This window comes from Musca domestica, unplaced genomic scaffold (assembly GCF_030504385.1).
Source record: "Musca domestica strain aabys unplaced genomic scaffold, Musca_domestica.polishedcontigs.V.1.1 32, whole genome shotgun sequence".
Lineage (NCBI taxonomy): Eukaryota > Metazoa > Arthropoda > Insecta > Diptera > Muscidae > Musca > Musca domestica.
Genome location: NW_026712311.1, coordinates 5,469,399 through 5,483,452, shown reverse-complemented (window position 1 = coordinate 5,483,452; position 14,054 = coordinate 5,469,399). Strand labels below are relative to the sequence as shown.

At 37.8% G+C, this 14,054-nt stretch overlaps 1 protein-coding gene across 1 annotated transcript in view; it reads right to left on the bottom strand.

The window, feature by feature from the left end:
- Positions 1 to 14,054, bottom strand: part of LOC101892460 (laminin subunit alpha-1) — a 195,994-nt gene that overhangs the window by 114,530 nt on the left and 67,410 nt on the right. The window contains exon 4 of the mRNA XM_020038479.2: positions 162 to 2,095. Coding sequence (XP_019894038.2) covers positions 162 to 2,095 — 1,934 coding nt within the window. The remainder of the gene's footprint in view (positions 1 to 161; positions 2,096 to 14,054) is intronic.

Sequence of the window (14,054 nt, the reverse complement as noted above, 5' to 3'; positions counted from 1 at the left end):
ACAGCACCATGGACATAGTGGTGGTGAATATTATGTGGAAAATGAGGGGAATATGTTTCCCCTTCGTTTCATTGAAGTTTGAAATTAAAAGATTGAATTTTTGGCTTAAGAAAAGCCTAAAAAATACATTTTTGAAAAATATTTTTGGGACTTGAACCTACCTCTCGCCATAGGTGTTATGCATACAATTGCCACAATTACCGCTCTGCAAATCACACGAATTCGAATGGCCATTGCAAGGACATGGTTTACAACGTCCCACTTGATGGTGATCACTGGAGTTTTCATAGGTGCGAATATAACCAAAATCACATGATTCACATGACAGACCCGTATAACCGGGCGGACAGGCGCACTGCTCCACCCTCGTTGTGGCCACGCCACCCAGCTCCGTGCCACCCGAAAACATTATAACTCGTTCCAAATTCGTTTCCACCTGGTCGGTGTGAAATGCTGCCCTTATTAGGATTGCTTCCAGGCTTGTCAATACCGACATAAAATGGGATCGGGTCACCTCGGTGCCATGATAATCAGTGCGACGCATTCTCGTTTTAATGTCCTGAACCTGGGCTGGGACATGATACCATTGATTTTCTTCCAAGGTGATATTTATCACCGCCGAGGAGCCTCGGGTAAATTCTTCATCGCCATAGGCAATTTTCATGCCATTTTTACCCAGTAATATAACATGGGGTCCCGCCGTGGGTTTGCCCGAAGTGTCACCACGTATCGTCACCCAATTGACATGAATCGAAAGACGCGAGCCATAACTTGTCAAACGATTGCCCAAATATCCTTGGGGTGCCAACCAATAAATGGCCTCCACATCGCTCAAATCAAACATGCTATAGCTCAAGGAATTCGTATCAGTATCCAATGTCGGTATGGCCATTTGTGACAACGTTATATCCGTTACCTTCCAATCGTTGAGGGTTTCAAAAGCCAACGTGGATAACTTGGCACTGGAACAGGTTGCCTGCAAACCGGAACACCAACATGGCGAACAGCCATCCACATTATCTCCGCTCAGATCATAGAAACCATCACGACATCTGGCACATGTCTCCCCCTCAACATTGTATTTACACATACATAGTCCCGAACATTCGGTATCTGCCACAGTGCCTCGAGAGTCGCATTCACATTTGCGACAATCCTCACCATAATAGCCCTGGGCACATTCCTCACAGTACCGGCCCTGGAAGCCTTCATTGCAGATACATTGGCCACCCTCCGCCTGGCACAAGCCCTGGGATCCCTTGGTCGAACATTCACAGGGCAAACAGGCATCAGTGCTGAGGGATCCCACAGGACGATAGAATCCCGGTAGACACTGCTCACATTCATTACCCGTGGTGTTATTCTGACAATCCTGACATATACCACGCCTCAGGAAAGGATCATAAAAACACGATTCAGCATGACTGTTACACTGGCATATTTCACATTCATTTGCCTCCCGAGTGGTGCCATTACGAAATGGTTTATCCTGATACAGAGGGCAGCACTGTGAACAATCCGGGCCACAGGTGTTGTGCACACACTCACATTGCAGCGTCGATTCCAAATTGGAAAATTCCATTTGACCCTTTGGCTTCTCTGCCAATTCTCGGGTCTTCTCGGCATGGCCGTGGCAATTGAGTCTTGCACTGACACGTATTTGTTTTAGGGAATAAAAGCTACGCTTTTCCAGCGAATTTGCATCCAGTTGCCAATACACGCTGTTATCTAAATTCGCCGTCGAATGCATGCCCTGCAGGCGAAAACGAATATAACGGGCCGTTATAAAATCCATGATATCTTGCGTCTGTTCCATTGCTCCGGGACGATTTTTCAACAGCGATACATGTAAATCGGCATTTTCCATTGGCAAGGCCTTGGAGAATTGTGTGGTGCAGATAACTTCGGTGTCATTCTTAAATAAATATTTTCCATTTTGCCCTGGCAAGTCGTAACGCTGGCGACAATCTGCATCGGAACGACCAAAATATTGCCATGGTTGAAAATTCACACCATCAAGGGATTTTTCGAGAATCCATGAAGCCGGCCGTGGGGAGTTGGCTGATGTCAGCATTACATAGAAGATTTGATAGATCTGAAATGGAGAAAAGAAAGAAAAAATTAATAAAAATTTTAAAATGGAACATAGTAAGCCCATGAAGCAAGAGAAGGTCAAAGAGAATTAGAGAGCAGAAATTCAAACTGTGAGAATAGAAACTTAATATAACTCAGCGCCATCTTTTAGTGAAAAAGACCTCCATTGTTTAACAAAAATCTCTCATAAAAAACGAGAATAAAAAAAAAGGAAAACTGCTTCAATATTCTTATTTACTCCAGAATTTGGTCAAATAAAACAAATAATCTTTACACCTTCATGCCTAGAGCTGATACAGCGACATCTGTTAGTGATTCTGTTTTTCTGTAAACAATGATTGAAACAAAATTCATGAAAAGTGGATCATTTAGTTATAGATTGTAAGATATAGAGGAATACTCAATGCATCAGATTATTGCCCCGACATATTATCCACTAAAGCAGTGAAGTTTTTAATCTCAGGACGCCATCTATAAATTATAAAAGTATTGATGGGACAAAAAGTGGAGCGTTTAATTATCAAAACATTAAAAATTTGGAATTTTTCAGCCCCTCAACATCTCATGATATAAATTTACAATTGGGTCTCCAAAACGGGAAATCAAGTAAATCCTACATTTTCGCTCCTAAAACTATGCAGCGCCATCTATAAGTGATGTCAGCGTGGTAACTATAAAGTTTCTCCATTCAAGTAAACCAATGCCTATAATCTTAGAACGCCATCTATAAGTGATAAAAGCATTGATTTAACTTCACTGTATGGAGAGAAAGTGAAGCATTTAATTAGCAAAACATTGAAAACTTGGAATTTCCACCCCTCAACATCTCAGGATATAACTCTACAATTTGCGTCTCCAAAACAGTCAGCGTGGTAACTATGAAGTTCCTCCATTCAAGTAAACCAATGCCTTCAATCAGAGGACACCATCTATAAGTGATAAAAGCATTGATTGGAGCTTCACTCAATGGAGAAAGAGAGGAGCATTTACTTAGCAAACCATTGAAAACATGGAATTTTTACTCCTCAAAATCTGTGAATATAACTCTGCAATTTGATTCTCTAAAACAGGGAAATGAAAAATTCCTTTGTCTTCGCTCCTAAACATATGCAGCGCCATCTATTTGTGATTAATGAGTTGTAATTATAAAGCAGTGATTTGAACTTCAACTAAAGAAGGAAAAGGGTGCTTTACCAAATAATTTTGCTCAGCAAATTCAATCCTCCTCTTCAGACATGCATATTTTAAAGTTATGGAACTTAGTGGGAAAACGTATTTCCAATCTATGATCTCCTATACAAAAGTTCTTCTTGGAAAGCTTACTTGTAAATTTCCCCAAATTTTGGCCTTAATGAAGTGAAGGCAACAACTCCAATGCCTTTAGCCCGCGAGGCGATTCAACGCCATCTAGAAGTGATGCCAAACTTTTGTTTTAAATGATTAGAACTCCTCCCAAATGGAGAAAAATTCGATCTTTAATTAACAAACTATTTAAAACATGGAATTACAAAAATCACTTTTCAACAACTCTAAAATTTGGCCTCCCTGTCTTCTTTTTTCCGCGTATGTCCGCCATTTTTCGGCGATATAGGAATAACATATTGTTCTAAAATTTTGTAATGCATTTCTGTTATGTCGCCTGCCATCTATTACCAGATTCAAAAATTAAAGCCCATATGCATTTTGTCCAGTCTTTATAGTGTTATGTCTTTGACAATGATTAGAATTTCATCGGAAGAAGTAAAAGTGGTAGTTGAATAACTAAACTATTAAAATCTTGGAATTGTCAAAACTTTCTCACAACATTTAGGATAGAATTCAAAAATCAAATAGAAACAAATGCGATTACAATACCTTAGATTTTGAATTTATACAGCGCCATCTTTTAGTGATAAAAAACTTATATGTTTATAAAACAATAATTTAACATTCAACACCAACATTTTGGTGGAATTTTGTGAGAAGGTATATGTACGATATCCACTTCAAGAATGTTCGGATAGAAATATGGACTAAATATCCAAACGATATCGACATCAATTCCCTGTTATTTTTTCTCGGACCTTGTCAGCGCCATCTATCGATGATGTATGCCCTTTGAAGATTTAAACTTGACCCAATGGATTAAAAGTAGGCATAATTTAATTATAAATCTTTCAGATTTCCGGCTGTTCTGACCGCCATCTTGTGATGTTATGGAATTTTCTATCCACTGCCTACTTTTCGAAGAGCCAGAAAAATCTCCTAAGAGAACAATTGGTTCCTCTTAAAGAGTTTTCTTCTAAATGACATTAAATAAGGTGCTTCTAGTTGGAAACCGAAAAATTACTGTGCCTTTAATTCTTGAGCTACTAAAACGCCATCTATTAGGGAAAACAAGTCTTTGCTTTGAAAGCTATGACTAAAACATCGCCGAATGGAGAAAAGGTGGACAATTTTAAAAACTTGGGCATGACCCTTCAGGAGTTTTCCTGAGAACTACTTTAAATATGGCGCTTTAAGTAGAAAGACTAACAATTCCTGAACCTTTTATTCTTAATCTAATACAACACCATCTTTAGTGAAAAAAGCATTTGTTTTGAAATTGTTAAGTGAAAATTCACCAAATGGAGAAAAATTGAAACATTTCACTTAGAAACTATTGAACTTGTCATTCTTAATCTAATACAACGCCATCTAATAGTGAAAAAACATTTATTTTGAAAATTTTAAGTGGAAATTCAATAAATGGAGAAAACCTGCAGAATTTCACTAATAGACATAACTCTAAAATATGGTTCTCCAAAGCTAAGAAATCAAACAATCTCAATCCTATCCATATTATTGATGAAACCCCTTTAATGAAAGAGATGCAGTTGGAACTTCAAATAATTGAGAAAGATTTTGATTAGATTTTTCTGCAACTTATATTCCGCCTCTTCGGACCACTATCTTCTAAAAGGACAGAAAGTTTTGATCCTTTTTTCTCCTTGTAGAACTTTCTTGTAAATTACTCTAAATTTGGTCTTTCAAAACTGGAAAACGAATAATCTCAGTGTTTGAATCAAAATTTTGCAAGCTAGATTGGCACTTCACGAAAGGCAGGAAACGTGAACCACTTAATTAGGAAAAGATCTAAAACTCCTCAATAACTCTTATATTTGGCTCTCTAAAGCAAAAAAAAAAAAACAATTCCTATGCTCTTCATTCTGAACATATACAGCGCCATCTTTAAGTGATGGAGGAGAAGTGGATCACTTAATTAGCAAACGATCTAAAACCTGAACTTATCAAAAAGCACTCCTCAATAACTTTAAAATCTGCATCTCCTGAGCAAAAAATGTTTATGCTCTTGATTCTGAACATATTCAGCGCCATCTTTAAGTGATTGTATCCCTATTTTTTAAAAAGAAAAAAATTAGTACAGACTTTTGAAAGTCAGAAAAGTGATTATAGTCCCTAATATTCTAGTCTTCAGTACGAGAAGAGTCCTTCTGATCTTCTAAGGATATTATTTTTGTCTTCTCTAAGAACACTTTTCTGAGTTTCAAGAGTCTTTGCTAATTATTTCTCTATAAACATAGGGCTGTCATCACTTAAAGATGGCGTTGAATATGTTCAGAATCAAGAGCATAAACATTTTTTGCTTGGGAGAGGCAGATTTTAAATTTATTGAGAAGTGGTTTTTGATAAGTCTATGTTTTAGATCGTTGGCTAATTAAGTGATCAACTTTTCCTGCCTTTCGTGAAGTGCCAAAAGTTTGTAATCAATAATAGATGGCGTTTTATAGGTTATATGATTCAAACACTGAGATTATTGGTTTTCCTGCTTTGAAAGACCAATTTTAGAGTAATTTACAAGAAAGCTCTACAAAGAGATGAAAAGATGAAAACTTTATGTCCTTTTAGAAGATGGTGGTCATCACTTAAAGATGGCGCTGTATAAGTTCAGAATCAGGAGCATAGGAATTGTTAGCTTTTTTTCGCTTTGGAGAGATAAATTTCTGAGTGAGGAGTGATTTTTGGTAAGTCCAATTTTTAGAAGGGTGGTGAATTTTTAATCAGTACTTTATATCCTTAGGTATATATGTCATCACTAAAAGATGGCGCTTTATGAGTTTGGTTAAAAATCCACGATTGAGCCTAAAATTGCATGATTGTGATTATTTTTTCTCCCTCTCTCACATCCATCATTAAAATGTTAATTTATTACTGTCAAACCGAACAACTGGTAGCAATTTAATATTTTGCAAAAATATTTTCACAAAAATGAAGCAAATTGTTATAAATTATTTGAAATGTCCGCTCAGTGCGGTTTCCACATTAATAAATCACCAAGGCCAATAGTGTTTGAAATTCAAAACAGAAAAAGAATTATTATTTCTTTTTTTTATAAAAAAAGGAACAACTTTAACAACATTGAGAATTTTTATGGACTCTATGCTGGTGGACAACTAACTGACTGTTGGACCGACTGGATACACATATGTATGCTAATATGGACAACTTTGTTCACTGCCTCTGAAATTCAAAACGTTTTACAAACATTTTATGGAAAAGCGAAAAAACGTAGCCTGCATGTGATTTGCATTTATTCGGAGTCAAAATTTGTTCGGTCGCTGTGGTGGCTAGCATGTGTGCGCCTTGTAAGCTGCATGGAAGAAAAAAAGCATTCCAAAAACCAAATTAATATTAATTAATTGACAACAAAATATTCCATTTTTGACCAGTTTTTCCATTTAAAAATTCTTTGAAATTTGCAAATTAAATTTCAGTTTTTGGACAATTCAAAATCATTAAAAGGCGCCACCTGTTATTAATTTATTATTGATTCTGTCTCCTGATTTGGAACGTCAGTTTTCAATTCCATAACCGTTATTATGTTTCACATTGGAGGTGTGATACATTTTCTTGATAGAATTTCGGCGTTTTCCATTTCAATAATGCTGTCATATTTCAATATTTCAACGAACCTCCCCTTGCCGCCAACTGAAAAAATGGAATTATTAATTCACTTGGCAGGGGTTTTGCTTTGATCTTTTTTTTTTCCTAATTCAATCGGCTTTTTGTTAGCAACTGTCATTGTCCGTTTTTTCTCGCTTTGAACATTCACGACTTGTCCATTTGCCACACCATATTTGACTTTTGATCTCTGGCTAATGATAATTCGGTGTTATGTTATTTGTATGGCGTCAGATTGTTTGCATTGGGTTAACAAATGAAAAAAAAGCAGGCGATAAGATTTTCCGGCACAGAAAATATGTGTAACCTCGAGAGGAAAATAAAACTAAATGGGGTATTTATAAGGTAACTTATTGAACGGAAGCCTATGGACGGTATTTAATACCACGAAGAGCTTGTAAACTCTTGTAAATCTTTGAAGACACTACAATAATTCGAAGTCAATAGAGTGCTATGACCAGAGGTCAACACTATATTGGCCAGGTCAAAAAAATATTACCGAGAAGTCAATAGAATATTGACCAGAGGTCAAAAGAATACTGAACAGAAACAATAAGGTATTGACCAGAGGTCAATAGGATATTGACCAGAGGTCAATAGGGTATTGACCAGAGGTCAATAAGGTATTGGGCAGAGGTCAATAGGATATTGACCAGAGGTCAATAGGATATTGACAAGGGGTCAATAGGATATTGACCAGGGGTCAATAGGATATTGACCAGGGGTCAATAGGATATTGACCAGGGGTCAATAGGATATTGACCAGGGGTCAATAGGATACTGACCAGAGTTAAAAAGGATAGTGACCAGAGGTCAATAGGATATTGACCAGAGATCAATAAGATATTGACCAGAGGTCAGTAGATCAATACAATATTGACCTGAGGTCAATAGAATATAGGCTAGTGGTCAATACGATATGGGCCAGAGGTCAGATGTCAAAAGGATATTGACCAGAGGTAAATACTATATTGACCAGAGGTCAATACCATACTAAATTGACCAGAGGACAATAGGGTGTTTACCAGAGGTCAATAGGGTGTTTACCAGAGGTCAATAGGGTATTGACCAGAGGTCAAAAGGGTGTTGACCAGAGTTCAATAGGATATTGACCCGAAGTCAATAGGATATTGACCCGAGGTCAATAGGATATTGACCCGAGGTCACTAGGATATTGACCCGAGGTCACTAGGATATTGACACGAGGTCAATATGATATTAACCGGGGGCAATACGATATTGTCTAGAGGTCAATACGATATTGGCCAGAGGTCAACGCAACAAGGGGTCAATAGGATATTGACAAGGGGTCAATAGGATATTGACAAGGGGTCAATGAGGTCAATACGATATTTACCAGAGGTCAATACGATATCGACTAGAGGTCAGTAGGATATTGACCAGAAGTCAATTAGCGTAAGTTCGTCTAAAAAAGACCTTCGGAAGACCTTCTATTGATGGAAGACCTGATATATGCCCTTTAACAGTCTTTGAAAGTTTAAAGGCCTTTAAAAGCTTTTTTATGCATGGAAGGGTTTTGGACAACTTCGGATGATCTTCTATATGTAGAAACCCATCTGTATATCTACTGTGAATAAAAGATCATCTGTAGATCTTCTGTGAAAAACCCTCCAGAAGTCTTCTACCTTTTTCTGCTCACCTTCGTTTATTTTATGTCAGCAATTGGTGCTGTCACTCATGCTTTTGCTTTGGTGTTTTGTCTACGAAAATCCCCTGTGATTGACTTTTCTGGAGGCTTTTGAAATTTACTACCAGCAATTAGTTCTGCCTCCCAAATTTTTTCACCCCCCCAATTATTTGAAACGGCATTCCAATTGTCTTGTCATTCATAATATTTATAGAGAATTTTTTCTTATTTTCATTCATGCATTGTTGGGACCGCCTTGCCGTCATAATAACCAAGTGTCAAAATGCTGATAACAACAATAACACATGGGGCAATGCTTCGCATGAATGACAACCACCTCAAATGGATTTTCAATGAAACCGGCGAACACAAATTCCACAACACTTTTGTTTGATAACAAAAGGGATAAAGAGAAAATAAAATTAGAAAAAATTCATGAGCCCCTCTCACCCTACTCCTTCTTAACTCATCTGATAAATTATGAACTGACGCCCTTGAGGAAGTTGTAAAGAATTTCCCCAAAAAGAAAATATTTTTATTTATTTTTAAACAGCAATTAAAGACAAAATATTAGGGTACCCAGGGAAGTGAGGGGGAGGAAGAGAACAGCATGAAGTGCTACTAATTTTAATGGATGATTTCAATTTGTTAAATAGACCTTAAAACTTGTGTGATCAGGGCAATGTTATTCTAAGAATTTAGACAGAGGAACAACAACAACATAATCCCATTTTTGTTGTTGTTCCATGTAAACCATAAACAATGACCATATGTTGTGGAATTATCTCTCAAATTGTTGCAGTGGAACAGCAGGGTAAAACAAATCTATTTTGTTGTCGTTTTTCGCTCCGTTTAACCGGCTGGCTGATAAGGTTCAATTCATTGATTCTCACAGAGCAATGAAGTTCTGAGAATTTTTGTTTTTATTTCGCAATTGCGGTTTCAGCTGTTCTAAGCTATGAGATAAGATTTAAATCGAAATATGTTGCACCACTGCTTCCGAGCTGGGCTGGAATGAAATTGTGCCACTAAGCAATTAAGACGTACTCAGAAATCCACCATCAAAAGTGTGGGAAAAAGTCGAAGAAATGAACTCCCAAACTCACTTTAATTGAATGATAAATGGGCCGGACTGTCCTCTATTTAACATTCTAATCTACTTGCAAGTTGCAACTGCCATGACCGCAATTATTTCACTTCCACCTTTCATAATCGCAAATCTTGAAATATGTCAACGAAATGTCCGATTTTGACAAGCCACACAAGTCGTTTTTCTTTTGTTGAACGAACTACCATCAAATGATCTGCTCGACTGCCTTGCTGTCAAGCCAATTAACGTAACAGCCTGAACGTGCAACAACTACAACAACAAAAACATGTTCGAGATCACCAGCAGCGTGCGTCGATGGCAACTTTCGATTCGCCAAACGATAACTTCACAAAAAACGGACAACTTCGCAAAACTGTCAATTTAATATTTATTGCGTAAACATACATTAGTTTACAACAAATTGTTGTTGTTGTTGTTGTTGCTTTTGCCATTGCTATTTCTATTATTATTATTTGTTTTGGAATAATACCCAGCCAATGGAGATCAGAGTGAGTGCTTGGCAAAGATTTGGAGTTGCGTTACAATGTTTTGCATTTTAAAAACGAGTGCACTTCAAGGAAATTTGGGTCAAATTCCGGATTGAGTTATAAAAAGGTTGGAGGTCGGCTAAATAATACCACGGCAATGATGGTTTATAGGGTGCAGATCGGTATCATGGTGACTAACTCGATATCCTTTAATTCGGTCCTTCTAAGTTTTCGGGCAATATCCTATTGGCCGCGGATCAACATCCTATTGACCTGAGGTCCTACTGACATCCGTCCAAAAACCCTGTTGATTTTTAGTCAATACCCTTTTGAACTTTGAATAATAACCTACTGACGTATGGTTAACATCATATTCAGCGCTGACCAAAATCCTGTAAAGCTTAAGCATGTTGACCTTTGGTCTATTTCTTCTGCTTAATTTCTATTGATTTCTGGTAAATGCTCTATTCGTTTTTGGTAAATTGGCTAACCCAAGCCAATTTTCTATTTACCTCAGGTTAATAACCTATCGATCTTTGGTCAATGTTCTACCGAAATTTGATCAATACCTATTTGATTTTTGGTAAATATGCTGTTGACTGTATTAACCTCTGACCTATTTCCAATTGACCTCTGGTCAATATTCTTTTAACCTCTGGTCAATATCCCATTAACCTTTGGCCAATATCCCATTGACCTCTGGCTAATATCCCATTGACCTCTGGTGAATACCCTATTGACTTCTGGTCAATACCCCATTGAACTCTGATCTATACTCTATTGACCTCTGCTCAATATCCTATTGACCCCTGGTCAATATCCTACTGGTCTCGGCTAAATATGCTATTGACCTCTGGTCAATATCCCATTTATTTCCGGTCATAACTCTATTGACCTCTAGACAATATTCTATTGACCTCTAAACAATATTCTATTAACCTCTGGTCAATACCCTATTGACCTCTGGTCACTACCCTATTGACCTCTGGTAAATACCCTATTGACCTCTGGTCAATACCCTATTGACCTCTGTCAATATTCTTTTAACCTCTGGTCAATATCCCATTAGCCTTTGGCCAATATCCCAATGACCTCTGGCTAATATCCCACTGACCTCTGGTGAATACCCTATTGACTTCTGGTCAATAGCCCATTGAACTCTGCTCTATACCCTATTGACCTCTGCTCAATATCCTATTGACCCCTGGTCAATATCCTACTGGTCTCGGCTAAATATGCTATTCACCTCTGGTCAAAATCCCATTTATTTCCGGTCAAAACTCTATTGAACTCTGGTCAATATTCTATTGAACTCTGGTCACTATTCTATTGAACTCTGGTCAATATTCTGTTGACCTCTGGTCAATATTCTATTGACATCCGGGTCAATATTCTACTGACCTCTGGTCAATATCCTATTGACGTCTAGTCAACATCCTTTGACCTCTAGTCAATATCCTATTGACGTCTGGTCAATATCCTATTGACGTCTGGTCAATATCCTATTGACCTCTGGTCAATATCCTGTTGACCTCTAGTCAATATCCTATTGACCTCAGGTCAATATCCTATCAACCCCAGGTCAATATCCTATTGACCTCAGGACAATATTCTATTGACATCCGGGTCAATATTCTACTGACCTCTGGTCAATATCCTATTGACCTCTAGTCAATATCCTTTGACCTCTAGTCAACATCCTATTGACGTCTGGTCAATATCCTATTGACCTCTGGTCAATATCCTGTTAACCTCTAGTCAATATCCTATTGACCTCAGGTCAATATCCTATTGACCCCAGGTCAATATCCTATTGACCTCAGGTCAATATCCTTTTGACCTCAGGTCCATATTCTATTGACCTCCGGTCAATATTCTATTGACCTCTGGTCAACAACCTATTGACCTCTGGTCAACAACCTATTGACCTCTGATCAACAACCTATTGACCTCTGGTCAACAACCTATTGACCTCTGGTCAACAACCTATTGACCTCTGGTCAACATCCTATTGACCTCTGGTCAATAACCTATTGACCTCTGGCCAATAACCCATTGACCTCTGGCCAATAACCTATTGACCTCTGGTCAATAACCTATTGACCTCTGGTCAATAACCTATTGACCTCTGGTCAATAAACTATTGACCTCTGGTCAATAACCTATTGACCTCTGGTCAATAACCTATTGACCTCTGGTCAATAACCTATTGACCTCTGGTCAATAACCTATTGACCTCTGGTCAATAACCTATTGACCTCTGGTCAATAACCTATTGACCTCTGGTCAATAACCTATTGACCTCTGGTCAATAACCTTTTGACCTCTGGTCGATACCCTACTGACCTCTTGTCAATACCTTATTGACCTTTGATCAATATCCTATTGACCTCTTGTCAATACCTTATTTACCTCTGGTCAACACCCTACTCACCTCTTGTCAATACCTTATTGACCTCTAGTCAATACCCTATTGACCTCTTGTCAATACCTTATAGACCTAGTCTAGTCAATACCCTATATTCACCAGAGGTTAATCTTATTGACCTCTGGTCAATACCCTTTTGACCTCTGGTCAGTATCCCATTGACCTCTGGTCAATAACCTATTGACCTCTGGTCAATACCCTATTAACCTCTGGTTAATATCCTATTGACCTCTTTTCAAAACCCTTTGGTCAATATCCTACTGACCTCTGCTCAATATCCTATTGACCTCTGCTCAATACCATAATGACCTCTGAACAACACTCTTTTGCCCTCTTGTCAATACCCTTTTGACCTTTGGTCAATACCCTAACGACCTCTGATCAATACTTTTTCGACCTCTTGTCAATACCCTTTTGACCTCTGTTTAATATTTTTTAAAACTTTTCTGATTGATTTCGAGCCAATTCAGTTTATTTTTCTTTCAAACATTATCTCTCAGTGTATTTTAGGCTCTCCATATCTCAATCTCTCACCCTGTCTCCCCCCTTACAATCATATTTCCCCTTCGCTTTCAATTCACCATATTTGGAGGTTATGTTCAAATGGTTTCTTTACGGGATAATTGAATCATTAAAATCAACCAAATTTGGTTCTCAAAACAAGAGAGGAACATAAGACAAAACGGCCAAGACAAAAAATCGATATCATGTGAATTAAGTAACTGTATTTTTGGATTTAGTTGGCTCGCCGGCAGCAGTGTCCCGCAGCTAATAATAGACAAAAATCAAACTTGTTATCTTGTAATGTCTTCGGTTGACATATGAATGTCTGTTGGTTGGTTGGTCGATTGTTTGGAACATTTCAATAAAAGGTAAATATCGATTATTGGCTCTAAAATTGCTGGGATCGAAATTTGCATAAATTTTTGTGGCTTGTTACCAAAACAAAAAAATCAACAAATGTCAGACAATATGAAATGTGGTGGTTCCCACAAAGAACTCCCGCACAGTTGTAGAAATATGACAGGGTTGCCATTTCAGTGACATTTTGTGATTTATGTATGTGTGTGTTCCCTTCATGCATAAATCTTTGCAGAACTTAGTTCCACTGCTCGAATGGTGGTGGCCAATTCTGCTGCCATCAAATGCCATAAAGAAACACATTTTTCTGAATGACTCATTTCCTTAATAAACACCAGGCTACAGATGATGACTTTGTTTTTAACGATCTGTTTATGCCAGGCCTCTCTGCTGCTCTGCAGTTTTGTTGCTGTTATTGTTGAAACCACTTGACATTCTCTTGACATGTTGCACATGTCAGAATTCAGCAACAGTTGCTTCATGAATCAGGGTTGCTTTGGAGTG